General features: G+C 37.3%; 3 protein-coding genes across 5 annotated transcripts in view; 1 reads left to right on the forward strand and 2 right to left on the reverse strand.

The window, feature by feature from the left end:
* The first annotated feature begins 559 nt into the window (after positions 1 to 559).
* LOC137251179 (antigen LPMC-61) overlaps positions 560 to 26,120 on the forward strand; it is a 37,129-nt gene continuing 11,568 nt past the window's right edge. Inside the window, exon 1 of the mRNA XM_067785337.1 lies at positions 560 to 1,057. Within this exon, the coding sequence (XP_067641438.1) occupies positions 683 to 1,057 (375 nt within the window). The 5' untranslated portion in view covers positions 560 to 682. The remainder of the gene's footprint in view (positions 1,058 to 26,120) is intronic.
* Positions 3,089 to 3,797, reverse strand: LOC137251182 (zinc finger CCHC domain-containing protein 10-like). Its single transcript, XM_067785341.1, has 2 exons — positions 3,690 to 3,797; positions 3,089 to 3,623 (listed from the first exon to the last, which is right to left on the reverse strand). The coding sequence occupies exons 1-2, from the start codon at positions 3,762 to 3,764 to the stop codon at positions 3,183 to 3,185; spliced, it is 516 nt and encodes a 171-aa protein (XP_067641442.1). The 5' UTR covers positions 3,765 to 3,797; the 3' UTR covers positions 3,089 to 3,182.
* LOC137251181 (uncharacterized) lies at positions 17,798 to 23,369 on the reverse strand. Of its 3 annotated transcripts, none has more exons than XR_010953171.1 (3): positions 23,221 to 23,369; positions 18,775 to 19,287; positions 17,798 to 18,316 (listed from the first exon to the last, which is right to left on the reverse strand). XR_010953171.1 is itself a non-coding variant. In XM_067785340.1 (2 exons), exons 1-2 carry the CDS (start codon positions 23,359 to 23,361, stop codon positions 17,888 to 17,890), a joined length of 570 nt encoding a protein of 189 aa, XP_067641441.1. In that variant the 5' UTR covers positions 23,362 to 23,369; the 3' UTR covers positions 17,798 to 17,887. The 3 variants fall into 3 exon arrangements, 1 of the variants encoding a protein (XP_067641441.1); XR_010953172.1 differs by having other exon boundaries at positions 18,762 to 19,287; XM_067785340.1 differs by lacking the exon at positions 18,775 to 19,287.

Here is a 26,120-nt window from a genome sequence, read left to right on the forward strand (position 1 = left end):
CTTGGTGTTCCCAGTTGGCGTTCGCTTTCGCGAAATAGGGACTTGTTACAAAACGGCTAAAATCGCTCAGGCGGTTAAGCGCCAATTAATGATAATGATGAGACTCGTTGCAGCAATCCAGCTCAAAAAATACAATAAAAAAGAAAATGAAAAAATTAACTCAATATTATATTAAATTTAACGATAATACTTTTCTCGAAATAAGACATTAATCTACTGCATTTGCTTGCCCGTTTGTGTGTTGAGTATAAACCACAAAAGAAAAGGAATAATCATATTTAATAAGCCACGAATGTGCTTAAAAGCGAGAGAGTAAAAAATAAACAGCACCGCCTTTTTGAGAGGCATTAATTTCGGCTTCTTATAAATTCAACGCACATTAACACCATTAAGCAGGTTACGTGTGACTAGCACCTCCCCTTCCAGCTCCGCTAGCCTTCATTTGTAAACTCGCAGACGGTGCTAGTGCAGTTATAAACAAAAGCAAAACTTAAGCTGTTGAATAAAGTTTATATAAAACCCAAAAACTGTAACGGCGCCAGCTTCAATCACACGTCAACCAATTAACGGCGTACATATTATCGTTGTTTACCGTTAATAACGGTCATAAGCCAAATAAAAATTTGAAACATTGCAAATTGTGTAAAAAGTAAAAAAGTTTAAACAAAAGGATCCATCAGCAATGACTCGTTTTGACTGTGTGCTCACCTCCATGACGACGACCACCACAAAATTGTTGAATCTCGGTTTGTGCTTTGTCTGTCTAATACACGCATCAACCGCACAATTGTCCTATCACACGGATTCCAACTCAAATTCGTTTACTCTAAAGACGCCATCATTACAACAAAGCTTCTCACGAGTTTATGGAGGTAGCAAACAACCGCAGCAGTTGCAACAACAACAACAACCTCAACAACCATTACAGCATCAACAAATTTCATCGACAGCACCACAACAACTACAACGTTTTGCTGCTCAACCATATGCCCAACCACAAGCTTTACAACAACAACAACAGTCATTTTCACAGCCTCAGCAATATTCATCGTTTCAGGTGAGTGCTTTGGTGGTAATATCGGTTGTTTGTGTTGAATCAATTGAAAGTGGATAAATATCTTGATATGTTTGCACATTTGTAGAGATGTGTTTGTTCTCCTTATGTGTGTACTTATATGAAAGATTGGAAAGTGTGATACGATGCAGGTTGAATAGTTTGTGTGCAACTTTTTTTTTTTTTTTGGTAATTGCAGTCTAAGTGCTCTGAAATCTTTGACCTATAATCACGGAAAAAGTAGGAAAATGATTTTTTTAAGCTTCGATTGCTTTGCACTACCCAAGAATTGGAAGGACAAGGATAAGGAGAAGAAGCATAACAAGAAGGAGGAAGATGGTGAAGTAGGAACAGAAGGAATAGGAGTAGGATTAGGAGTAGGAAAAGGAGAAGAAGCGGAAAGGTCCGGAAATGGAGAGGAGGAAAGAGAAGAAGAAGCTGAGTTGTGGGAATGAGCGAGGTGGAGGATGGGGAGAGGAAGACGGAGTGGGGGTGGGAAAAGGAAATTGCGGGGAAGACACTGAGGGAACGGAAACGCCTGGGAAGAGCGATAGGAACAAGGATAGGTTCGAGGATTGAGTGAAGAAATTGGAAAATTAAATAAATAAGATAAAAAGTGAAAGGAGGTGGTAAGAGAGATTGGACAAATGGAAAGGAGGGATAAAAGTTTCCTGATGTATTTTGTAAACATCCAGTCGAAAAAAAGTTTCCGTAGGATAACCAGCTTTGGCTTAAGTTAATTTTTATACATTAATTGTTGGATGTTATGAAACTCAGAGACATACTAAACCCACAGTCCCGCTGTGATGCCAATGATACGTACTGGGATATTTCTTCTTTAAATATGCAAGACTTTGAATCACTTCGTCAATTATATCACCTTTGTATATTGCCTACTGCTCCCTGTGCGGTCTTCAACACCCTCGTTGCACTCAACTGCAAGTTCTAAAAGAGTCGCTTACCTCAAGTCCAGCACAGGCGCTGATGCCCAACCTATGCTTGATTTACCTGCATTAAATATAGCAAAAAAGTTGTACCGATGCTAGACTGAATCCAGTCCAGCCATGGAGCGACATTAGATTTGGTCATGCCAATATTCCTTCTTGGGATCATTCCCGAAATCTTACGTCAACTAGATTAAACCACACCAAACCTCCCCAGACCTCAATTTCTCCCTTATACTCCCAAGGAGACATGAAAAGAACGATATTCCTACACTAGACGGGGAGTCCTTTGGAGTGTTCACGGATAGCTCCATGCTTAATGGAATTTCGGGGAGTGCTGTTTACTCAAAAGGTCTTTCACTTTACAGAGCTTCCGAGCCATTGTATCGCCAGCCAGGCAGAATTATCAACTATAAAAAAGCGGGTCAATATCTGCCCGATTTGTGGAAATGTTTTCCGCTGGTCAAGCAACAATCAAAGCCCTTTAGGGCAGGAACATTTCATGGAAGATAATAATATCTTGTGGACGATCTGGCCTCTTGAAATGTCAGCGATGAAGCTGCTGACGGACTTTTGTGGTAGGTTACTGAAAAAACAGAGTTAAACCAGCTGAATAGCGTTGCTCACCCTTTATCTGAGTACATATACCGGCTCGTGCCTGTTTCGTGAAGAAAGCCAATGTTAGTAATCCACATTGAGAGAAACCTGGCACAGCTAAAATTAGAATCGCACTAGGTTCCTAATTATTCTTGATAATATCTTTAGTAGGTTTATTAGTTGGAATAATTAACGGGCCACTTTCTGATGGGCGTGCACGGCGAACACATGGGCCCAAAGAATTATTGTTAAGCATTTCCACATACCAAGACGCGTATGGAACAGGTGCTTCTTCTTCGTCGGGAAACTATCTAGGTTCATATGAATATGACAAATTAGTTCAGTTTCCTTCATATTTCAAGGAAAAAAGGACTTAAGCCAGTGTGAGGGCAAACATTTCAAGCTTAACTAACCAAATTTTTGAGAACCTGGACTTTCTCGAAAATATTTGATATGAAAAATATTAATACTTCACAACAGTAAGTAGCTTTTAAGTAGTAAGAACACAATATAAACAAACACAAAACAGTGATCATCATATTTATTACAAAATCAGTGGTTCTTTGAGTCAAGCGTAAGAAACTTATTCAGTTCTCCTCATATTCCTCCGAGGCAGACAATGATTCAGATGATGATGATGATGACGATGACGAAGATGACACCGACATACTTGACGAACTGCTTTGTGCCGAACTGGAACCTGAAACACTACGTCGCTTACGTTGCTCACCCTTACCTACATACTTTGAGCCACCCAGCTCACCCGATTCATAAGAATAATCAAACGCCGATGAATAATCCCAATCGAAACTCTTTGAATTCTCAGCACATGCTCCAGTACCTTGCGTATCAGTTTCACGTCTACGTCTGCCACCAGGCATTCTCATAGTGTCACCAAATCCCATAGCCATATTATTGCTTATCCTGGCGCCAAAAAATTCGAATTTTGTTTCATCACGCGCTGCGTCGCTATTATCAATGATATCTTTAAATTGACCGGATAACATTAAAGCAGCTGTTTGGAAGTCCTTTTAGAATAAAGGTAATCAATATCAAAGTCAAAGTTGAAAATGTTTTTAGAAAATTTAACTCACCTGCGGTTCGGGCGCTGGCAGCGATTCCACACAATAAAGCAATATACCGAACAATAAAAAATATATTTTTTGCATTTTGCGTCCGCTTATTTTCGTGAAATAATAGCAAGTGTCATGATTTATTTTTTAATTTTACATTTGCAATAACAATTCTATGAAGGTGCGTGATGTGTTAAATATTTGCTAACTTGTTGTTAGGCTCGTATCGAAAAAAGGTGTCTTTCAATCAATACTCAATAAAGAATTTTCAGCAGCAATAAATTGATACATTTTTGAGGCCCTAGCGGCTCTTAATTTACGACTGGCAAAACTTGAAAATTTTCTTTTACCCGCCAAGTTTCTGCACTTTACTATTCTGTTTATGCATTGTCCTCCTTGTTGCATTTTCGAAATTTTCGATATCGAAAAAGTAGGCGTACTTAATTTTGATGAAGATATCTCAATTTTTGTTCAAGTTTTCATGTTGGCGGACAAACCAAAGTACAGATGTACGGGTGGGTATAAAAAGTGGCAGTGGCTCCTAACTAGGGCTGGGACTATCCGCAAACTCGAAAATCCGGAAATCCGGAAGGCACGTTTGTGAAACTATCCGGATTTCCGGATTTAGGAAGATCGGGTTAATAACCGTATTTTGGGATATCCAGTGAAAGCAAAAAATTGATGTACCATATATGTTTATTTAACATTAATAACAATAAATTCGTCGGGCTTTAAATCAGTTAATAGCATTTTTTTTTTCACAATATAAACAAATGGCACTGTTCTTATTTTCACTTGTTTGTAAAATTGTAGCTTTGTAATTTTTGCGGTTAATTTAATAATCTACAAATATATTTTTTTGAATAATTTTTCGATGTTTGTTTCGTTCAATTCTGATATGCAGATATTCAATTTTTGTATTCCAGTATCCGGACATACGGATATCCGGATTTTCCGTTTACGTATCCGGATAGCAGAACAGTGGATATCCGGATTTCGGATTTCCCATTTATGAATCCGGATAGCCGGCTTTTTTGATTAGCTATCCGGTTATTCGAATATCCGGTTTATCCGGATAGTTGAAAAATCTGGATGCAGTTCACAGCCCTACTCCAAACCGGTTTCGCCCATTTTAACAAGACACAGTTTTTCGCATAAAATCAATGCTTGTACCAAAATTCGTAAGTTTGGTCGATTTTTTTCCGATTTACGATATTAATGGTACTGCATATTCAAAGATTCACTAAAAAGGGCGGCGCAAAGCAGTACTTATGTCAAATATCAGTATAATTTAGTTCTACACCGGAAAGATATTGATATTTTTGTTACCATTAGACCCCGAAAAAATAAACTTTTTTTGAGTGGACGTGTTCTCCTACCGATTTTCTTAAATTTCACAAAGTGAATATATAAAAGCAAAGCTTTTAAATAGGGCTGTGAACTGCGTCCGGATTTCGAATAACCGGACTGCTAAGCAAAAAATCCGACTATCCGGATTCATAAATGGGAAACCCGAAATCCGGATATCCGCTGTTCGGATATCTGGATACGTAAAAGGAAAATCCGGATATCCGTATGTCCGGATACTGGAATACAAAAGTTGAATATCTGCATATCAGAATTGGATGAAGCAAATATCGAGAAATTATTCACAAAATATGTTTGTAGATTATTAAATTAACGTCAAAAATTAAAAAGCTACAATTTTACAAACAAGTGAAAATGAGAACAGTGCCATTTGTTTATATTGTGAAAAAAAAAATGCTATTAACTGATTTAAAGCCCGACGAATTTATTGTTATTAATGTTAAATAAACATACATATATAGTACATCAATTTGTTGCTTTCACTCGATATCCCCAAATACGGTTATTAACCGTAACCATACGAAATCTCTTCATAATTCTGTTTCTCATGTCTCTGGATTATTTTATTTTATTTATTTTTTTGTTTGATCTAAAGCGGCTGGTTATTGCTTTCAAACTAAGTGAGTTCTTCTTGAATAACACAACTAAATATTTATGCAAAATGGCCAATTGGCAATTCTGACACTTATTAGTGTCCACCATTAAGATGAGTTGAGAAGTGCTGAACGGCAACGATAACGGTTTTGTGCTTGACGACGACAAACTTTTGCGAAACTTTCTAGAGAAAATCAAGAACAAGCATAAATTTTGCTTTGTAAGTTTACCTGTGTGGCTTGTCAAGCTAAGCTGGCCATGACGGCGACCCGATCTAAAACTTTGTGATTTTGAAAATGTAATAAATTTTATATTGAGCCACTCCAAACTAGCAGTCAATGAGCTACATAACAACAAAGAACAAAGCGAAATAACAAAAAACATTTTTTGAATTGTGGCCGTAAACGAGTATGGGACCAAACAAACCTACCAACCAACCAACCAACTTATAAATTAAGTGACGACGTGGCCAACCAACATTTTAGGCCGACAAACAAATGTAAGCAGCGATTCTTTTTTTGCCAGAGCTTACATGCATTCAAGCGAACTTTGATAGCGAGCAGCTGTCAAAAAAGTTTAAATGTTAAAGAGTGGCACAAAGAACAAAAGAAAATTCGAAAACACGGAAATATTAAATCCAGCTCCTGGGAGGCGGTGCAAATTTTAAGGGGGGTTGTGCGATTTTGCATTGCAGTTTGCCTATGATCTAGGATTTTTTGCGTTATAAATTTTTTTCCCAAAGCTTAAATGCCGCGCGGTATTAGAGTAAGTAGATCGTGAGTTATGGACAATGGCGCGACTCATGACTAAATAGTGACATGAAAGTATAGTCGAGAAAGAAAAACTAAACCGAAACTGGAAACAAAACGAGATCCGAACCTCAAAACGAACCAGAACTGAAACGGAATTTCTACAGATACCGTAAACGCAATAAAAACCGTAAGCAGAAACCAGAACGTGAAACGGAACTAAAACCGAAACTAAAACAAAAACCAAAACGGCAACCAAAAGCGAAATATTCAACGAAACAGAATTCGAATGAAGAAAAAAACCAGAAACGAAATTTAAAACGCAACTATAGAATCGAGACCTCTACCAGAAATATAGCCGAAATTCGAATCAGAACCGAAACCGGCACCAAAATAGATACCGCGTTTAGAAATGATTGTGGTACCATTGCCAAACCCGAAATTGGAGTTTACACTGAACCATAATCGACACATACCATGCCATAATCGACGTACCGATACCGGAAAATGGGATGGAATTGGCAGCTTTCATGAAACGGGAGCCGAAACCCAAAACGTAACCGAAAGCCAAAACGAAACAGATACTGAAACCGAATTCAGTTTAAAATGAAAATGTAAGAAAAACCTAAAATAGAACGATATTGGAACCGCAACGGAAAATTAAAGCGCTGCAGAAAATATAACGAAAACCCCACTCCGGACTGAAAAAGAAATTAGTAGCGATATTGGAAAGAAAGGTGGATATGTCAGCTTTCTTGAAACGGGTACGGTACCCGAAACCATCACTCAAACCGAACTAAGACGAAATAAAATATAAACCGTAACCTAAAACGCAACTTAAACCGAAAACGGAACCAAAACTGGTGCCGGAAATGGCGTCGATGCCCCAAATAGAACCCATGATGTAATTACAAGGTGTCTGACGTTGGCAGCTTCTCTTTCGAATCCGCCATCTTGAACTCCCACTCTGGAATTCAATTCGCCTCTTTTCGAAACTACTTTTTCATTCAGAAGAAAAATCGTACTAAAAACCACACAAATAAAATTTCCTGGAAAATTATGCATTAGGCATCACTTTTTTCTCTAATTATGTTTTGTGTTGACTTTTATATGATTCGAAGTTGTGACAATTTTCATAAAATAATTTTGTTTATCTAACAAAATTATAGGAATTTCAACTTTTTTGATAACAAATGAAGGTATTTTGTTTGAAATAATAATTATAATACACAATAAAATGATTCTCCTAACTTGGGTCATTTGATTTGTCTTTCCAGGTGTTTTTTCCTGTTTTTGGCATTCTAAGGCGTCTTCCGAAAGTTCTTCTTCTTCAGCCTATCGCAACATGGTCGGAAGACGAAACTATCGCCTTGCCAATATCTCAGAGGTTGCAAAATTGAATTGCCAATTCATTGGGTGGGATTCGTTTTAGAGGCTTTATTTTTATTGGGCCAGGTACACCTTTGTTAACCCTCGCATTAAAGTCGGCAAGTGTGTGGTTTTATATTCAAGTAGAAGTGGTGTTATGTACCTAGTGGCAGAGGTAGTGCTTGTATGTGCATTGCAAGCGCTTGTACAATTCAATATTCTTCGTCGGTAGTGCGTAGATTAATGTCATAAAGAAGTACCCCCGGATCCGACACCAAATTGAAGCTTATCTACCTCGGTCTGCGAGCAATAGTGTTAGATTACGTATTGTAATGCGGCCCATCAGAAAACCTTCAAATAGTTTATGACTGAATGACCTTGCCTGGTTTTAGCCTTCAACACATCTTTATACTGATGGCCAGTTTACCCGCAGGTTATTCGATGGTGATGACGTTTAGAAATTTTCATACTTGCGTGTATTTTTTATTAAGGTTCAACATTCTTTAATTTTTAGCCCCGCAGATAAGGGGTTGTTGTTGTTTTTGTGCTTCGGGAGATGTTCGCCAACGATTCGATTCTCCGCTCGACATGGCAAACTGCAATGATCGTATTGGAGCCGGCTGCCTGAGTAATTTTGGTAATGCCGGATATTATCCCAACTTTCTGGTACTCCGTAATAAATCATGATCAGATTAATTTACAAATACATACCGTTATCTTTATTCAGAAAGGCCCAAACAATTTGCCGAAACTACATTGATCACAGATTTTGCATAATGCTCTGGTGTCTGAGTTTTTTGGTACTCGAGTAATACCCGGGCAGTTGGATCCCAACACCTGAGTACCCGGGTACTTCATTACGCACGTAAAATTATCAGCCCTACCTCCCATCAGACGCATTGGAAACTATAGGACCACACTGGTATTTTCATCGTCAGCGCCACGGAAGAAGGTTCCATCTTCCCCCACTGCATCTACTATCATACGTCATCTTGAAAAGGAGCTCTCGCTGCTCTTTTAAACGTCCGAGATAGCAAAAGTTATTTCGGCAAAGTAGCTGCTTATTCTACGACCATCTAACTCTAATATTTAAATTAAACGGCAGCATTAGGGCAGGAGTGTGGTCTTCATTAAGTTGCTCCATACAGTGCGCTGTTTATTCTTCTTATAATTGACTAGCAGACCCGGAAGACGTTGTTCTACCCTAAATTTGGTCTATCTGCATAAATTTTAATAAAATTTTTCCGTCTAACTCTGCCCTCCCCCCTCTTCACTTTTTCCTAATCCTTTTATTCACTCCTTTCTCCGTCCTTTCGCTTCATCTGTCCCTATCTTCGTCTAATTTTATCACTTTCTCATTCCCCTTCTTCTCTCTTTTCTCCTCTCTCTTCTTCTCATTCTTCTTCATCCCTTATTGCCAGTCCAAGAGGGTGGTATGAATTTTGGCCCAGTCCCATTCCGAGTCCCAGTCCCACTACGAGTCTCAGTGCCTGTCCTAGTCCTAATCCCAGTCCCAGTCCGTCTCTGGTCTACTTCCCGGAAAAAAAGGATCGTAAATATTAATATGGCGGCCACCGTGGTGTAATGGTAGCGTGCTCCGCCTATCACACCGTATGCCCTGGGTTCAACTCCCGGGCAAAGCAACATCAAAATTTTAGAAATAAGATTTTTCAATTAGAAGAAAATTTTTCTAAGCGGGGTCGCCCCTCGGCAGTGTCTGGCAAGCGCTCCGATTGTATTTCTGCCATGAAAAGCTCTCAGTGAAAACTCATCTGCCTTGCAGATGCCGTTCGGAGTCGGCATAAAACATGTAGGTCCCGTCCGGCCAATTTGTAGGGACAAATCAAGAGGAGCACGACGCAAATTGGAAGAGAAGCTCGGCCTTAGATCTCTTCGGAGGTTATCGCGCCTTACATTTATTTTTTTTTTTAAATATTAATATAAGCAAATTTATATACCAAATTTCAAGCAAATCGAATAGGAAGTATGTAAATAGGTATGTTGGTATTATTAATTCATGTCTTTATTTCGGCCTCGCATGCATATTTATCAGTTTTGCCAGGTTGATGCGACTAAATCGAATATCACAATGAAAATTACTTGGAAGCTCTCATCAACAGCTTTCACTTCATATCCATATTACACACACATTCTATGGTTATCTGGGTCCACGTTTTGGCCTATATCTCGAGACCCTAGTCACCGAGGGGTACGAAAAATACACCGTATCAAAGTTAGCAGACCTAGCAGATGCAGTTTGGAGTTTGCATAAAACATGCAAGGCCGACCACTTATATCTCTATCATTTCTTCAAATGCTTCTTGTACCTAATATTCTTGAATTCATGTGTAGTATGGCAAACGCATATATATTCGGACAGCCTGTCATAAACTTGTATTAATATTTTAATGAAAAATGTAAAAAAATGCACTTAGTGCTTTGATACAAAAAAGTACCATATTTAATACTATTTCACAAAACGGCCTCTTCTGTTCTTCCCCTTTCTCTCATCATTCGTATTGTATGGGAGTTTTCAAAATGAGCTGTCACTACATATACCACCTTGTCTTTATTACATCATGATAGAACCTAATCTGAATCTAAATAAAAATCGAACGCAGCAATGAAAAAATTAACCAAAGCCGAATTTGATACCAAAACCAATACCGAAGATAGCTTGGATAGAGAAATCGAAATAAAAACGTTTAATTGAGTTGATTTGTCAGCCAGAGGCGAAATAAAAATTTGGGCGAATATATCAATACCTAGAGAACGTGACTTTAAGGAATTGCCTAAAACAATTTTCTACTATATCACGTTTTTCAATGTCAGAATTGTACCAAGGTAAGATTGTCTTTTATGCAATCCAAGCCATGTTACACACCAATATTGACCAATCCGTCGCCACCTTATTTTAAGTAATTCAAGAACTTTGCAATTCATTTTAAATTAAGAAAACTCCCAACCGGATGCAAGTATCTTGAGACCCCGGTTGTTTCATAATAACCACAGTTCACAAAAGGTACATGCTCGATACTCCTAACCAGATCACAAAAAGTTAGGTTTTCAGATTCATTTAAATCCTTTTCGCAATATTCTTTAGCTATATCATCACCCATCTCGTTGGCTGCTATATCGCTATGCAGAGGGTCCCGGTACATAGCAGTTATGGCATACTCTTTGGGCACTCATTAGAGTCGGCGCTATTAAAGAAAATTTGGCTGTTGGCAAAGATCTTTATATATTTCGAGCAACGTCATACAGCATGACGGTTTGGCCTATCCATGGTAGTAGAGTCAACTTTACTCGATTCCTGTTGCCAATAGTCGTATCTAAAGTGTTATCGCCTTTGAGACTCACTTTGTTTGAGTATCACTTCCCTTCTTAAGTCACAAATAGTCCAGACGTTGACCAGTTGGCACGCTACTGATATCTCCTTTGTGATTAAGGCAAAGTTCTTCTCTTCTCTAAATTTTGAAAACACGAACCGACCACATTTTGTAGTGGTACCATTTTATACCCAGCTGTACTTGTACACAGGGTATTATAACTTTGATTGTATAACGGTTGGTTGTACTGGTATAAAGGAATCGAGATAGATATAGACTTCCATATATCAAAATCATCAGTATCGAAAACAAATTTGATTGAGCCATGTCCGTCCGTCCGTCCATCTCTCCGTTAACACGATAACTTGAGTAAATATTGAGATATCTTTGAGAAGAATTTGGTACATGAGCTTATCTGTACCCGGAATAGATTGGTATTGAAAATGAGCGAAATCGGATGATAACCACGCCCACCTTTTATATATATAACATTTTGGAAAACACAAAAAACATGATTATTTAGTAAATAATAAACCTAGAATGTTGAAATTTGACGTGTGGACTGATATTGAGATTCTTGATAAAAATTTGAAAAAAATTGTTTAAAACGGGCGTAGCACCGCCCACTTGTGATAAAATCCATTTTACAAATATTAATAATCATAAATGAAAAATCGTTTAATCTATCGTTACAAAATTCGGGAGTTTTTTTTTTATGAGTAAGCAATTTTCTATGCGGGCTCCGTGGTGTGATGGTAGCGTGCTCCGCCTATCACACCGTATACCCTGGGTTCAACTCCCGGGCAAAGCAACATCAAAATTTTAGAAATAAGATTTTTCAATTAGAAGAAATTTTTTCTAAGCGGGGTCGCCCCTCGGCAGTGTCTGGCAAGCGCTCCGATTGTATTTCTGCCATGAAAAGCTCTCAGTGAAAACTAATCTGCCTTGCAGATGCCGTTCGGAGTCGGCATAAAACATGTAGGTTCCGTCCGGCCAATTTGTAGGGAAAACTCAAGAGGAGCACGACGCAAATTGGAAGAGAAGCTCGGCCTTATATCTCTTCGCAGGTTATCGCGCCTTACATTTATTTATTTTATAAGCAATTTTCTATATTTCGGGAGCCATAACTCGAAGAAAAATTTACATATCGTAACAAAATTGGGTAAACATATTTTCCTTATAGCAGAAAATATTTCTAGTAAAAATGGACGGGATCGGTTAAAGACCACGGCAACTTAGATATTGTAACGAATTTAGTGCAATTCCTCTTATTTGCAACCTTCTACAAACGTTCGTATCGCTAAACTGTTGAATAAATAACTCCAATATTTAATAATGCAAAATGGTCTTTACTAAAGTACTTCACAATAACACTGATACTTCACAACCAATAGCTTACTTACATGAAACTGATTGTCGTGCCCCTACTGTTTCCGCCTTTTATACTCTCTGCTTTCCTTGTTGCATACTTCTAAGCTTTTCTATTCTAGAATTTACTAGTTAGTTTTCAGCTACGTTCATAGCTTCTCAAACTACGTTTATAGCTTCTCATATGCGCGTATATACGTGAGTAAATTATTGCCTTCTTCTGTGAGCACCTCAGATAAGATATATGTATGTGTTGGTGCCTCTCTTCTCCGCTGCTCGTATGGACATATAGGTAGATATAATGATTGATTTAATGATGTGCATACAAGTCACTGCTTAGCATCGACTTAGAGATGATAGTATCCCTTAGTGTTGCTAATATTCGTCGCAATATAAAATAAGTTTAAAAGGGTCGTAGACTAGTATAATAAGATATGTATAACTAAGCAAAAAATAATTTTGAATCAATGATATTTCACTTATCAAGTTTTACTGTAAGAGGAAAAGGGGACACATTTTTGTTTTAAACGGGCGGTGCCACGTGTTATGTAGAAAGGTAATTTATCTGAAATGAAATGTACAATTGAAGCTCACACTGAGTATAAAATATTCGGTTACACCCGAACATCTTTACTTGTTTTAAGCTGGTTTATGCGAAGTTTTTATTTGATATCATTATTAGCACCAAATTATATTTTTCGTGCTTATCAAATTTAATTGAAGCCTAATGAATTTCAAACAATTTAGAACAAATTATAATTGTTAATATAAATTTAATTACTTTCATAGCGATTTCCGGCTAACAAAGATTTTGCATGTTTGATTGTGACATATTTGGAGTGGACATACACACAGATGCATATTTATGTATTTCTCAATTAAATAATATGTAAATATGTGTCAACAAAAATGCGCACATGTTATATGTTTTTGGTGGGTTTTAATGAAATAATTTTCACTCTAACCTATTTATTGAGGATGTGTCAATTGCAAATCCGTTCCTACATACAGCAGTGAACACGAAAATAACAGCGGATAATTCTTATGATAATTCTTGCGGCCACCGTGGTGAGATGGTAGAGTGCTCCGCCTATCACACCGTATGCCCTGGGTTCAACTCCCGGGCAAAGCAACATCAAAATTTTAGAAATAAGGTTTTTCAATTAGAAGACAATTTTTCTAAGCGGGGTCGCCCCTCGGCACTGTTTGGCAAGCACTCCGATTGTATTTCTGCCATGAAAAGCTCTCAGTGAAAACTCATCTGCCTTGCAGATGCCGTTCGGAGTCGGCATAAAACATGTAGGTCCCGTCCGGCCAATTTGTAGAGAAAAATCAAGAGGAGCACGACGCAAATTGGAAGAGAAGCTCGGCCTTAGATCTCTTCGGAGGTTATCGCGCCTTATATTTATTTATTTTTTTTTTAATTCTTATGAAAGTTCTTCCATTAAATACTTCCCTTATTTATTTTCAATAATTTTAATAAAAGCTACCATAAATTTTGCAACTAAAACTATGCCAACCATTTTGAAATACGTTTTCAAAAAATCGAGAAAATTTGAAGTTTATTTCTTCCTAAAGTTCTCTCGCATTTTCGAAACTTTTCGAATTTTTTTTAAAACATTTTTTTAGACTGGTTTGCATAGTTTCAGTTACAATTATTGGGGGTGTTCCTGAAAAATGAGGGTGTACTGATAATAAAATAATAAGAACTTAGTTTTGAAAATTTGATGCAACTGCTATTTTTGTGCTCTCTACCGTATCTACGTACTTACAAGCGGAAAAGAAAGATTTTGCTGCATTATTATTTAGTTGTTTATCAATGTAGTGGCGATCTCGTCTTTTCTTCTTTGTCTATGTGTGCGTAAAGCTTGCCGGGATCTTTAAACCTGCTGGTTGCCTACCATCTTCTACAAAACAAGGCGTCTCACAAATAAATTAAAGGTAATTTCTTATTGTGTTGTCGTTTTCAATTACTTCTCAAAACGGAAATTTAAAATGGGGAGCTATGTTTATAACGAAATAATATTTCTTCTCAATTGCCTACTCAGTGGACGAAGGCAACAGACCTAAATACCACACAAAGTATAATTTTGTTGCGTCATGGATCCAATTTTTAATTAAACAATTCTTCCCTGTACGCCCAATACTCAAACCATTCGATCGGGTCAATATATGTAATGATGTACTTTATGGAGTAATATGACACCGCCTTTAGATTGGGCAGCACAAAAAGTTTGATACCCGATATTCAGTAGAACTAGATACTCTCAAAGGAAATTGGCTGCTACTATCTTGCAACCACCTTATCAGCAGTTCCCCCAAACGATTTTGAAAGGATTCGCCATTATTTCCACCTATAGTTGCGTGATTTTGTCTGTGATTCCAAACTGTTATTTTCCTGACCTACTAAGTAAACTTCCCCTTCTATTTACGTCGTAGAGTACAGATTTCAATGATAGTTTTTTTGAATCTATTTTTTAAGTCTGTTTTCAGTGAAGTACGTGGGCGACTAAGCCTGCCCTTGGCTGCCTCAGTGGTGTCTGGTGCTGCTAAGACCTTGCTATCCTATTCGCTTTTTTATTTCCGTCAAGAGTACTATGATCGGTTATCTAAATGAGAATAAAGTTTGCTGATTCGCGTAGTGCTTTCATATAGGTACAGCTGGACTTAGTGGACTTAACTAGGGATCGCAATTCCAAGAGTCTTGCTTGGCTATCTGCGTAAATCTTTCGGACGAGTATCCCCGCTTGGAATATAGAGTGTGGCTTTTAGAAGTTCGGTAAAAGATGCCTGCACAACACCACAGTTTATTTTGGAGTTATCGGCGTAGAGTTAATTGATATTCTTTTTATACTACTACTCTCTACTATGTAATCCGAAAACCAGTTCTCAAGGAAAACATAAACTTAAAGTTCATGTCAAAGTTTTTTATGTTACATCCACAGCGGGAAGCATATCACTGTGACCGTATTGCTGAGCGTTCAGCCTTCACACGTATGTGAAGATGCAAAGGCAACTGCTCAAGTAAGAGATTTATTTTTTATCATATTACTCCTGCACAGGCTGCTTTCTTTATTTGGTTTAGTTTTTCATTGCAGCATAAGAGTCGTTCCATCGCTGTGCAAAGCTCCATTATAAACTTTGAATTTAAGGCTCCAGTTTCTGCTCCCAAAAGGTGATTCTCTACCAAAAAGTGATTTTTAGAGTTATTTCGGGCTGACATAGTTTTCGCAATTAAAACTTGTCTCAAAATAATTAGGTGGAGTGGGCTTATATGCGACTCGGTGCCTCAATTCCTAGTGATTGGTCGCTTAGACCTCGGAAAGAACTTAAGCCGAGGTCGTCGAAATGACGGATTCTCACAAGAGTGGGTTACCATATGTTTTTGTGTTTGGAAAATTAGAAGAGGTTTTTACTTAGATTGCTAACATTCCCCGAAATGCAGGAACCGGAATACAGCAGTCGAAATAAGGGATAAAGTGAAACGGCACAGAAAAAATACATATACTGAAGATGAAACTGAAGAGGAAGAAGGAAAGAACAGTGTAAGAACAATACCGATAATGATGTGGATAATAATAACGACGTTTAGACCTAATTTACATATAACGAGATTATCTTAATTTTCGTACTTAACCTTAATCGTTAATTATATAACTAGATTTCCCAATAAACGTTTGCCTTCGATAATCGGTAATTAAGATAACATTTTGGAGATGCGATTTTTTTTTTCATAGAAAAAGTTCCATTTCTAGAGTATAACCTCTCACTGGAAGTACGAAATAAAAGGGAAACTTGAAAAATATACAGAAAAGAATCTAGTTCCTAAGGACGGAACACATGTAAACGCCTAGATTATCTATCGAAGTTTTATTGTAAACGTGATTTTATGGTTGCTGATGACATTGATATCATCGGCATCAACACCCTCGCCGTAAGTTCCAAACTAGAAAAAGAAGCCGTAAAGATGGGTTTGATGGTGAATGAGGACAAAACGAAGTACCTGCTGTCATCGAGCAAAGAGTCAACGTATATGCGCCGTGGCAACCACGCTACTATTGGCAGCCATAATTTCGAAATAGTAATAGACTTCGCTAATTTGGGAACCAGCATTAACACTAACAACAACATTAGCTCTGAAATCCAGCGAAGAATAACTCTTGCCAATAAATGCTACTTTGGACTAGGTAGACAATAGACAAGTAAATTCTTCTCGCGGCAAATGAAAATCTTGCTCTACAAGTCACTAATCGTACCCGTCCTGCTATATGGTTTAGAAGCATGAACCATGACAACATCAGAAACGTCCTGAAGGAATGCGTTGTTTATCTTCAACAGCTTCCTCGCAATTTCTTTTTTGAGTCATAAGCCACCTTTTCATAGACCGGGTCGCATTTATCATTAATCGAAAAGTTAAGATATTTATTGTACAAAAAATTTGTCGGCAGGTTATTCTTTATTTGTAATCAAAAAAAATTATCGGTCTGTTATCTTAAAGATATCGATTTGCTATCAGAATGTATTCATATAAAATGAATGCATAAAATGGTTGCTATCGATTTGTTATCTAAAAGATATGGATTTGGTATTGAAAAGATATCGACTTTTAATCGGATAATTTGTTATCGATTTCTTATCTACCGGTCAACGGTTTGTTATGAAACTGATACCGAAAAAACTTCTCTATAAAGTCGATGGCACATCTGGGATTGAAAAGCGATAAGAAACCAGTAAGATGCCGATAAGAAGCCGATTACTAGACTATAATGAGTCCTTGTCGATAGTAAACTGATAGCCAAAAACTTGTCGTTATCGGCTGATTCAGATAAGCCCTTCACAAAAAGTCCGAAAGTTTCCTAGACGTACATCTGTACAACTTTTTTTGCGTTAAGTCTTTTTTGTTTTCTGGCCAAAGTTCCGAATATCATCAGTTAGTTGCCTTCCTTGATTTCTCTATAGGTACTAATGTTTTAGTTGAATGGCTCATATCCTCCTAAAGTTGAAGTGCTAGTTAGGATAGATAACAAAGTCCAAAGGGCTATTTTACACGCAAAACTACCACCTCTAAAGGGAAATCTCTAATTAGAAGCACGAAATAAAAGAGTAACGTGAAAATTTTATAGAAAATAATATAGTTCCTAAGGCCGGAAGACATGCAAACGCGTACATTACCTATTGAGAATTTATTGTAGATAAGTGCATAGATAAATGTGGTCGAACACATCGAAACTGGCTTATGACTCGAACTCAATGCGTAGACCCTATACCAGATAAATTCAAGGCCTCATTGCGCTTTAACTTGTCCTTTATTATTCACATACATAGATATAGAGAACAGAATAACATACATTAATTTAATTATGAGCTAAAATCAATTCTTCTCTGTATCTTTATTTTTTTAGGAGAATAACTCCAATAAACTATTATACTTTATTTAATAACATCATATGAATAAATCCATAATAATAACAGCTAAACGTGTTTTCAAATCCGCTATTTGGCCAAGATTATCACTGATCCATTGTGTGATGCCACCCTCACTATTTTCTTCAGGCTCAATGACAGCACGGGGACTAACATTTGATGGCAATTCATCCTCTTTATTGTCTTTGTCGTCTTCACCATTTTCATTATCGTAATTGTCATCATTACTATCGTCATCATCATTTTCGCTAATAGCTCTGACAAGACGCATACGACGATTAATCGCATTTGTTTGTTTTAATGCTACCAAACGTTCGCTACGTGGATCCGTCATAAGTGGTATGCGGTCAACGGTGGTTAATAAAGCCTTGAAGCGCTGTAGATGTTGTTTATGATGTTGAAAATTGTTGTGCGGTTGTTGTTGTAATTTCGCATGCAATGTTGTAAACTGAAATTGATATTTTGTTTGAAATAGGTTTTTTCTACTTGTTTCTCGCTTTTTATTTTGTGGTAATTTGAAATTTTAGAATTTATTATACCCAGCTGTGAGTGTGGGAAACGGTATGGTGGGTGTTGCCAAGTTACCACTAATCTTGCTCGCACGTTTTAGATTAAACAAATAAAATATTTTAAATACATAACTACATGCTCCTGTCGTTGGTGCTGGGCAATGGCGCGAATTTTAATATACTATTATCAGCGCCGATCTCAGCGCAATGGTTTAGTAAAATGTTAATGATAATGATTGTGTTAAAGTACTTCACCCTTCACCAAAAAGGTTAATTTCAAAAGCATTGAATGAACTATAAGCATATTTTCATTATCAATTGTTCTTTATTATTAAAATTAGTACAAAGTATAGGTTAACATAAATTTACTTATGAATTATTTACAAGCAACGCTAACTTGCAGTGTTTTTCTTTGAACGAGCCGACATCTTGTGTTTGGTTTTTATTTCTCAAATAATTATGGAGAATCAACAAATGATTTCTGCCCTTAGCATCGTTAACCTCATAAGAAAAGATCCAAAATTATAACAGCTATACGTGTTACCAATCCCATGATTTGGCTAAGATTATCACTGATCCATTGTACAACTCCTCCTTCATTCTGGTTTTCAGGTTCATCGGCAGCACGCGTTGCACGTTTTGGATTCTCAATGGAAGCCAATTTAATTTCATCGTCGTCATAATCAGCGTTATCATTAACATCATAATCGTAAATAGCTCTCACAGAACGTAAACGTCGCTTAATCTCCTTCGTTTGTTTTAATGCAACGAGTCGTTCGTTTCGTGGATCGCTAGTCGCTAGTGATCTGTGGTCAACGGTTGTTAGTAAAGCCTTCAAGGGCTGCAGACGTTGTGTCTGAAGTTGAAAACTGTTGTGCGGTAGTTGGAATTTTGCATTCAATGTTGCAAACTGAAATTCATATTTTATTGTAAAATTTTTTGGTTCTCACTAATGGACTTTAAATTTTAGAAATTCTTATTACCCAGCGTTTCAAATATATAAAGATTAATTTCTGAGGGTTATTAATATTATTTCTTTGTTTATATAACTAAACAACTGCCATAGAATTAAAAAAGGAAATAAACGATTGACAATTTCCCCTTACTAGCACCCAAATATCAGTTGTCATTTCTTCATAACACTTCATGCAGGCATTATTTTGAAAGAATTCGCGAATTAATGTCGGCGTTTCTATAATTTTTCTAACTGTAGGAGAAAAAAGGCAAATGTATCGTGAAACAAACAAGTATGTTTTCGAGCAGATCAACAATTTTAATAAGATATAATTCTTTTTCATATATATTTGCTCTCTTACCAAATATATTTTCCCATTTCTCAAAACAGTCGGCCCTTTCTCAAATAAGTTTTCCCCTTTTATAAACACATTTGCCCCTTTCTTAAAAACATTTTCCCGTTTTTTTTTTTCAAATACATTTGCCTTTTTCCCATATTTATTTGCCTTTCTCTTATTTGCCCTTTTCAAATACATTCACCATTTTCTCAAGCATTTGCCCCTTTTTGAAATACATCATCCCTTTTCTCAAATACATTTTCCCGTTTCTCAAATACATTGGCCCTTTTATTTAACAAATTTACTCATTTCTTCAATACAACCCCCTTCTGAAATATATTTGCTCTTTAACCAAACACAATTGAAAAATGTGTTGTTTCGGTATTCCGAAAATTTTCCGCAGTCCCTTCCAAACTCTCACAATAGCGGCACAATTTGTCAGACCAAATGTCTGACTACGCCTCCCAAACGCTGGAAAATTTTTAAAGCAGCTCGAAGAAGGGTCCATTCAGGTGGATTTACTCCAAACTTTAATGGCGTTGCTTCGCTCTGACACTTTCTCAGCGACATAAGATAACACTTAAATTCCTTGCTCTTACATTGCATTGAAGTTTCGTTTCCTTCTTCCCTTTTCTCTCCTATTCATACTCACCTGCCACTTTCTTCTTCCTCTTTTACTATTTTATCGATATTGATGGTCCTTTGCCTTATATTGAACCGGAAGGTTTCAGAAAAAACGAACGATTTTATGTGAGCACGTTAAACTTTCTTGGTCATCCTATCTTTTCCTTCCGTGAGGAGTCGCCAGAACCTCTCCTGCTAAGTAAATAGTATTCGCTATGGATAGGTGGAGTTGACAATATGATTCGAGAATCCCCTGCCGGGCTTTTACCATGCTCATTGACTCTTTACAACCTTCGCTTTCCTAGTTTGACTCATCGCTTGCAGCGATCTCATTTTAAAAGTCAATCAGAGCGTTTCAAAATAACGTATGTATAGAAAATTGGAAAACACGGTGCTGCCACATTAATACTTATTAGGGTGGGTTGATTTGTATGGACGAAAGTTAACCGATATCGCGCCATCGACTTTTCGATAACATTTGGGCTCAGGAAAAAAAGTTCCACTACGCATACCGAAAAAAATAATTTTCGAGCCTGCGAAATTTAATTTTTTTTACTTTGATTTATAAGGTTTTTTCATGACCTACTAAAAAAAAATCATATTAAATAAAAATATTGTTTTTTTTGTTCAAAAAACTGATATTGACAACGTTTTTAGCGGACATTTTTGGATCGGACAGGGTGTATATGAAAATTTTACAATCAAATGAAAATTTTTTTAGTAGGTCATGAAAAAAACCTTAAAAATCAAAGTCGAAAAAAAGTAAAAAAAAATTAAATTTCGCAGGCTCGAAAATTATTTTTTTGGATAGGCGTAGTGGAACTTTTTTTCCTGAGCTGAAATCCTATCGAAAAATCGATGGGGCGATATCGGTTAATAAATCCACCCAGTCTAATACTTATATTGGGAACTTATAATTTTAGAAGCCTACTTTTGCCTCTGAACAAAGCTTTTGAGCTTAGTGCCGAGTAATCTATTTTCCTTTTATAGCAATCTTATGACAATATATTGTTCTTAACTTCTTCTATACTTCCTTCTAAGTTCATTTAAGCCCTGAAGTTGCCACATGTCACATGAGCATCAAATTTATGGGTCTTCAATGACAACTTCTTTTTTAACCAATTAATGACCATGTTCGTTATTCAACTGAAGTACACGTTGCTAAGATATGCTGAATCTTTTGTTCTACACACTGAAAGAAAAAGACTGGTAAAATCAACCGAAATACGCGTCAATTCAACCGAAATTTCTGTCACTTTTATCCATCGCAACAACATGTTGAATCAACTGCGCACAAACCGCTGATTCGTAATTGACCGTTTTAGTAGTCAAATGAACAAAAAAAGTTGTTGCGACAGCTTTGTACGAAAGTACCTTTGTTGCCGCATTTGCAAGGCAGATGAGTTTTCACTGAGATCTTTTCATGACAGAAATACACTCGGAGTGCTTGCCAAACAGGGCCGAGGGGCGACCCCGCTTTGGAAAATTTGCTTCTAATTGAAAAACCGTATTTCTAAAATTTTTGTGTTGCTTTGCACGGGGTGTGAACCCACGGTCTTCGGTGTGGTAGGCGGAGCACGCTACCATCACACCACGGCGGCCGCCATATACATACGTAAATATGTGCACACATATAGTACACAGCATACAAAAGTACAAAGTGGAGAGCGAAGTGAGCATAAAATTCTCTTTGAAATTTGCTCATGTATTGACTGTTGATCGCTGTTGAAATGACCTGTGAGATCAGTTGTGTTAACAAAAACATCAGTTAGATTGATTAGGAATCTGTCAGTTTTACAGAATTTTGTTAACTTAAGAGCGACAATTTCTCTTCTTTTGAAATGACTAAACTAATTTGTTCGCTTGACAAAGAACTCGGTCCAATTAACCATAATTCGATCAATTTCACCGAATCTCCGTTAAGTCAAGAACAACACAACCGATTTGTTGATTTTACTAGCACCATTTCTTTCAGTGCAGGAACTGCTCGTCAGTTGCTTTTTAATTTTCATATTCCATCCAATTTCTATAAATATCGAGTTGTACAAACATTTCCGGGCAAATATGTATCTTCCTTTGAACAGTCAGTTCTTAGAAAAACATTCGCACCCCAACGGATTAGAGAGCTTAGAATATACCCGCAGATGGTATGCCTTTCGTAAGAGGGGAACAAAATAACCAAGAGGCTGCCAACGTAATACATAGCTTCTCCAACCCAATTGTCAACCTACCTACCCGTGGCGAGTACTGTTTTTTTAGCAAGCGAAGCTCCGGTGACCCTAAATTCCTTGGAATTAGGGGATGGAGGAAGGATGGCTTAGAAGGATCAATGTGGTCATACTAAAACGTTCCCGAGAAGGTCCAGCCTGTACCTTAATGTTTCTTGTTACCGGAACGTACCGAATTTATAGTCGGCAAAGGACCACCAACATCGATAACACTCGTCAAAACCTTCGGGGAGTTACTTCATCGCTACAAAAACAAGCACAGTAAAACATTCGCTATCTTACAAAGGCGACCTTAGGTTCCCAGTTGTATGGAACCACGAATATCAAAAAGACGTTAACAAATATATAGCGAATTACACAATAATTTGAGGACAGTGATTTGATGGCGCAATTCTTCTCTTACAGTACTTTTTTAACACATCATTTGGCTCTTTAGCACGTCCAGCTTTAACTTTAGAACCGCTTTCGCTCAAATTCGAACCCAAACTCATACTTAAAGAAACTTTAATTAAATTTTACATGCAAACCGATTTGCCACTTGAATCCTTTTTACGTATGTGAAATATCCCAAATCTCACAGCTGGGTATATAATGTTACAAACAAAACTAGAATTTTTTAAGTTTTATATTTCTTGTCTTAATTTCAATTCATAGCATTTATTTCAATAGCAAATAGCTGAGGAATGTTCTAGAAATTACCGAATGCGTTGCAGTTTTCTGCATCAGCTCGTTTGCATTTAACTTTGTAGTTGTTGTTGTTTTCAAAAACAAAAGGAAACACAAAACGTTACACAGCAAGTTGAACAAATTTAATTGAGTTCGTTTCATTTTCACGTCCATTTACTGTATTAACGTAGCGCATACTAACTGTTTTAGTCGACCTTAGCTAGAAAGTCAGCTATATTTGTATGTACCTACAAAAGTCCATATATGTACATATCTAGTTTTTGTTTTTGTTTGACGCTTTTAGATGTATTTGTGTATATCAAGCAGCGCTTAATGATCTGGATAAACCAATCCTTCACTACAGGCATGCTTAACCAACGAACCGATATCATTTCGTTACGATAATTAACGTTAATAAAAGAAACAAAGTCATTTCGTTTCGTTTATTAACGTTAAGAACGTCAAATTAACGAAGTGATTTTGCTTCGTTTTCTGCCATATCAAAACGAAATCAAATCGTTTATGTTGATTATTAATTTCAAACTATGCTGGCAAAGCTGATTGATGGCGGAGTCATTAAAGGTGAAGGCATTAGCCAAGCTAATTGCAACTTTTCTCATGAATTTTGACAGTACGAACATTTCTCAGAGTATTTTGACATTACCACCAACGAATTACACAAACAAATTACATGGAGTTCGTGTGTATGTCCGCTCGCTGTTAGCACCTTACTGGCTTCACCATGGCTATAGCATTGCCAGCACAATTCAAACTTTAAGTATCACGTTTTTGTTAACGTTTTTGCCGTTAACGAAAGCTTTTCGTTTCGGTTAAAAACGAGATAAAATTTATCTTGATAATTTCTTTATCGATAATATTTCGAAGTGTTTCAACGGAAACGGTGGAAATTTTTTGATAAACGATTAGCTTAACGTTAAGGTGCATCCCTGCTTCACTACAACTCGCTCTACTAAAACGACTCGGGTGTTGAATAACGGTACCCACTTACTGCGCGTTTTTGATTTCAATTAGAAACCCCAGAGCATGGAATTTTAATGATGTTTTTATAGAACGGTTGAACTTTTATTGTTGTTTGTTGTTATTGGTTACAATCAACATGTAAATCTGTATATATTTTATAGACAATTTAATTGCAAGGCGCGCCGGTTGCTTCTTCGCTGGGTTAACTGGCGCCAATTGATTACACTTAAGGAATTTAAATCGCGCTCCATGGTCCTTCCAGCGGAGAGGGACCGCTGTTTTTCTCTACTTCCATAGGCGGTTGCCGATAAAAATACATTCTTAGCCGGAGCAGTCACTTTAATTCCAATAACATGGCGTAGAGACTGCGTTTTAATTTGCTGGACTATGTTGATGTTGCGAAAAGCTCGTACAGTTCGTCATCAAATCTTCTTCGGTACTCGCCATTGCCAACGCATACAGGGCCGTAAAATTTTCAAAGAACTTTTCTTTCGAACACTCCATCTTATGTTGTCAGGGTCCATGCTTCTGCAGGACGGGTACGGTGAGTAAATTTTAGAGAATTATTTTCGTTTGCCGAGAGAGGACTAACTACTTTTGAATTGCCTACCTTGTCCAAAGTAGCATTTATTGGCAAGAGTTATTATTCGCTGGATTTCAAAGCTGATGTTGTTGTTAGTGTTAATGCTGGTTCCCAAATAAACGAAGTATTTTACTAGTTCGAAATAATGTCTGCCAACCGTGGCGTGGTTGCCAAGTCGAAAATGCGCTGACTCTTTGCTCGATGACAGCAGGTACTTCGTTTTGTCCTGGAGTGACTGTGACGCAAAATGTCAGGGCGTCATACATAATTAGATTTACAATTTGGTCTGTTCTCTTTCTTAACTTTCCAGGAAGAGAACAAGGCCGAGGGGCCCGCGATATAGAGGTACTATGACATTTTTATTAACTCAGGAGAGTCTTTAGTTGTGTAGAGGATAATTTTCATACACCTGGGTGACTAGGATCTCGAGATATAGGCCAAAACGTTGGCCAGTGAATGCCTAGACGGTGTTTATACAATATGGATATCAAATGAAAATTGTTGATGAGTGCTTCAGTACAGAGCAATATATTATCCAGAGATGGACTGGGACTGGGATTAGTTCTACGACTGGGACTGAGACTCGGAGTGGGACTGAGACTGGGACTGAAATTAAATACATACCACCCTCTGGGACAGGCTATAAGGGACGCAGAAGAATAAGAAGAAATTGAGGGAAGAGAAGAGAGAGAAGAGGATTGAGAAAGAGATAGAATGAGACGAAGATGGAGATAGATGAAGAGAAAAAGACGGAGGGAGGAGTGAATAAAAGGATTAGGAAAAAGTGACGAGGGGGAGGGCAGATCCAGACGGAAAAAGCTTATTAAAATGTATGCAGATAGGCCAAATTTAGGGCAGGAAAACGTCTGCCGGGTCTTCTAGTCTTATATATAAAAACCTATTCATAACTCAAGATCGCAGATGGTTTGCAAGTGGAATTTAGTTCCATATGTTAGCCTATTTCTTAGATATAGACGAAAATATGGGCCATGGTTCTATTGTGCTTACACGATATCGGTAACAAATTGAATGTGTAAGTGAGGGTTTTTACAAGGGGCGCTGGTTAGGAAGACGAAGGATATAGAAAAGCAAGTTATAAGAAAAACCTTAGGTAGAAATGAGAAAAAGGAAAATGATACATAGGAGGCGGAACTGGAGAGGAGAGGATAAAGAGTGGGAAGAGGAAGATAATAGAGAGGGGGTGAGATAGAGGAGTCAACTTTTAGTAGGAAAGTAGGAAATAGAGATTCAGATGGAGAAAGCGTATAGGGAAAATTTAAAAAAAGGATTCAGGAGAAGGGGGGAGATGAAAAAATAGAAGGCGCTTGAGTGAAAGTGGAAATAAAGGAAAAAAATTAGGAAAGTCAAA

Source organism: Eurosta solidaginis, chromosome 4, assembly GCF_040869045.1.
Source record: "Eurosta solidaginis isolate ZX-2024a chromosome 4, ASM4086904v1, whole genome shotgun sequence".
Classification (NCBI taxonomy): domain Eukaryota; kingdom Metazoa; phylum Arthropoda; class Insecta; order Diptera; family Tephritidae; genus Eurosta; species Eurosta solidaginis.

Bases quoted from the DNA above. Each gene is read 5' to 3' on its own strand.
- LOC137251182 (XM_067785341.1), bottom strand. From the start codon at position 3,764: ATGCAAAAAATATATTTTTTATTGTTCGGTATATTGCTTTATTGTGTG. The intron at 3,624-3,689 runs GTGAGTTAAATT...TTATTCTAAAAG, and splicing joins TGCCAGCGCCCGAACCGCAG to GACTTCCAAACAGCTGCTTT.
- LOC137251181 (XM_067785340.1), bottom strand. From the start codon at position 23,361: ATGGACGTGAAAATGAAACGAACTCAATTAAATTTGTTCAACTTGCTG. The intron at 18,317-23,220 runs GTAATTTCTAGA...TATCAATTTCAG, and splicing joins AGAAAACTGCAACGCATTCG to TTTACAACATTGCATGCGAA.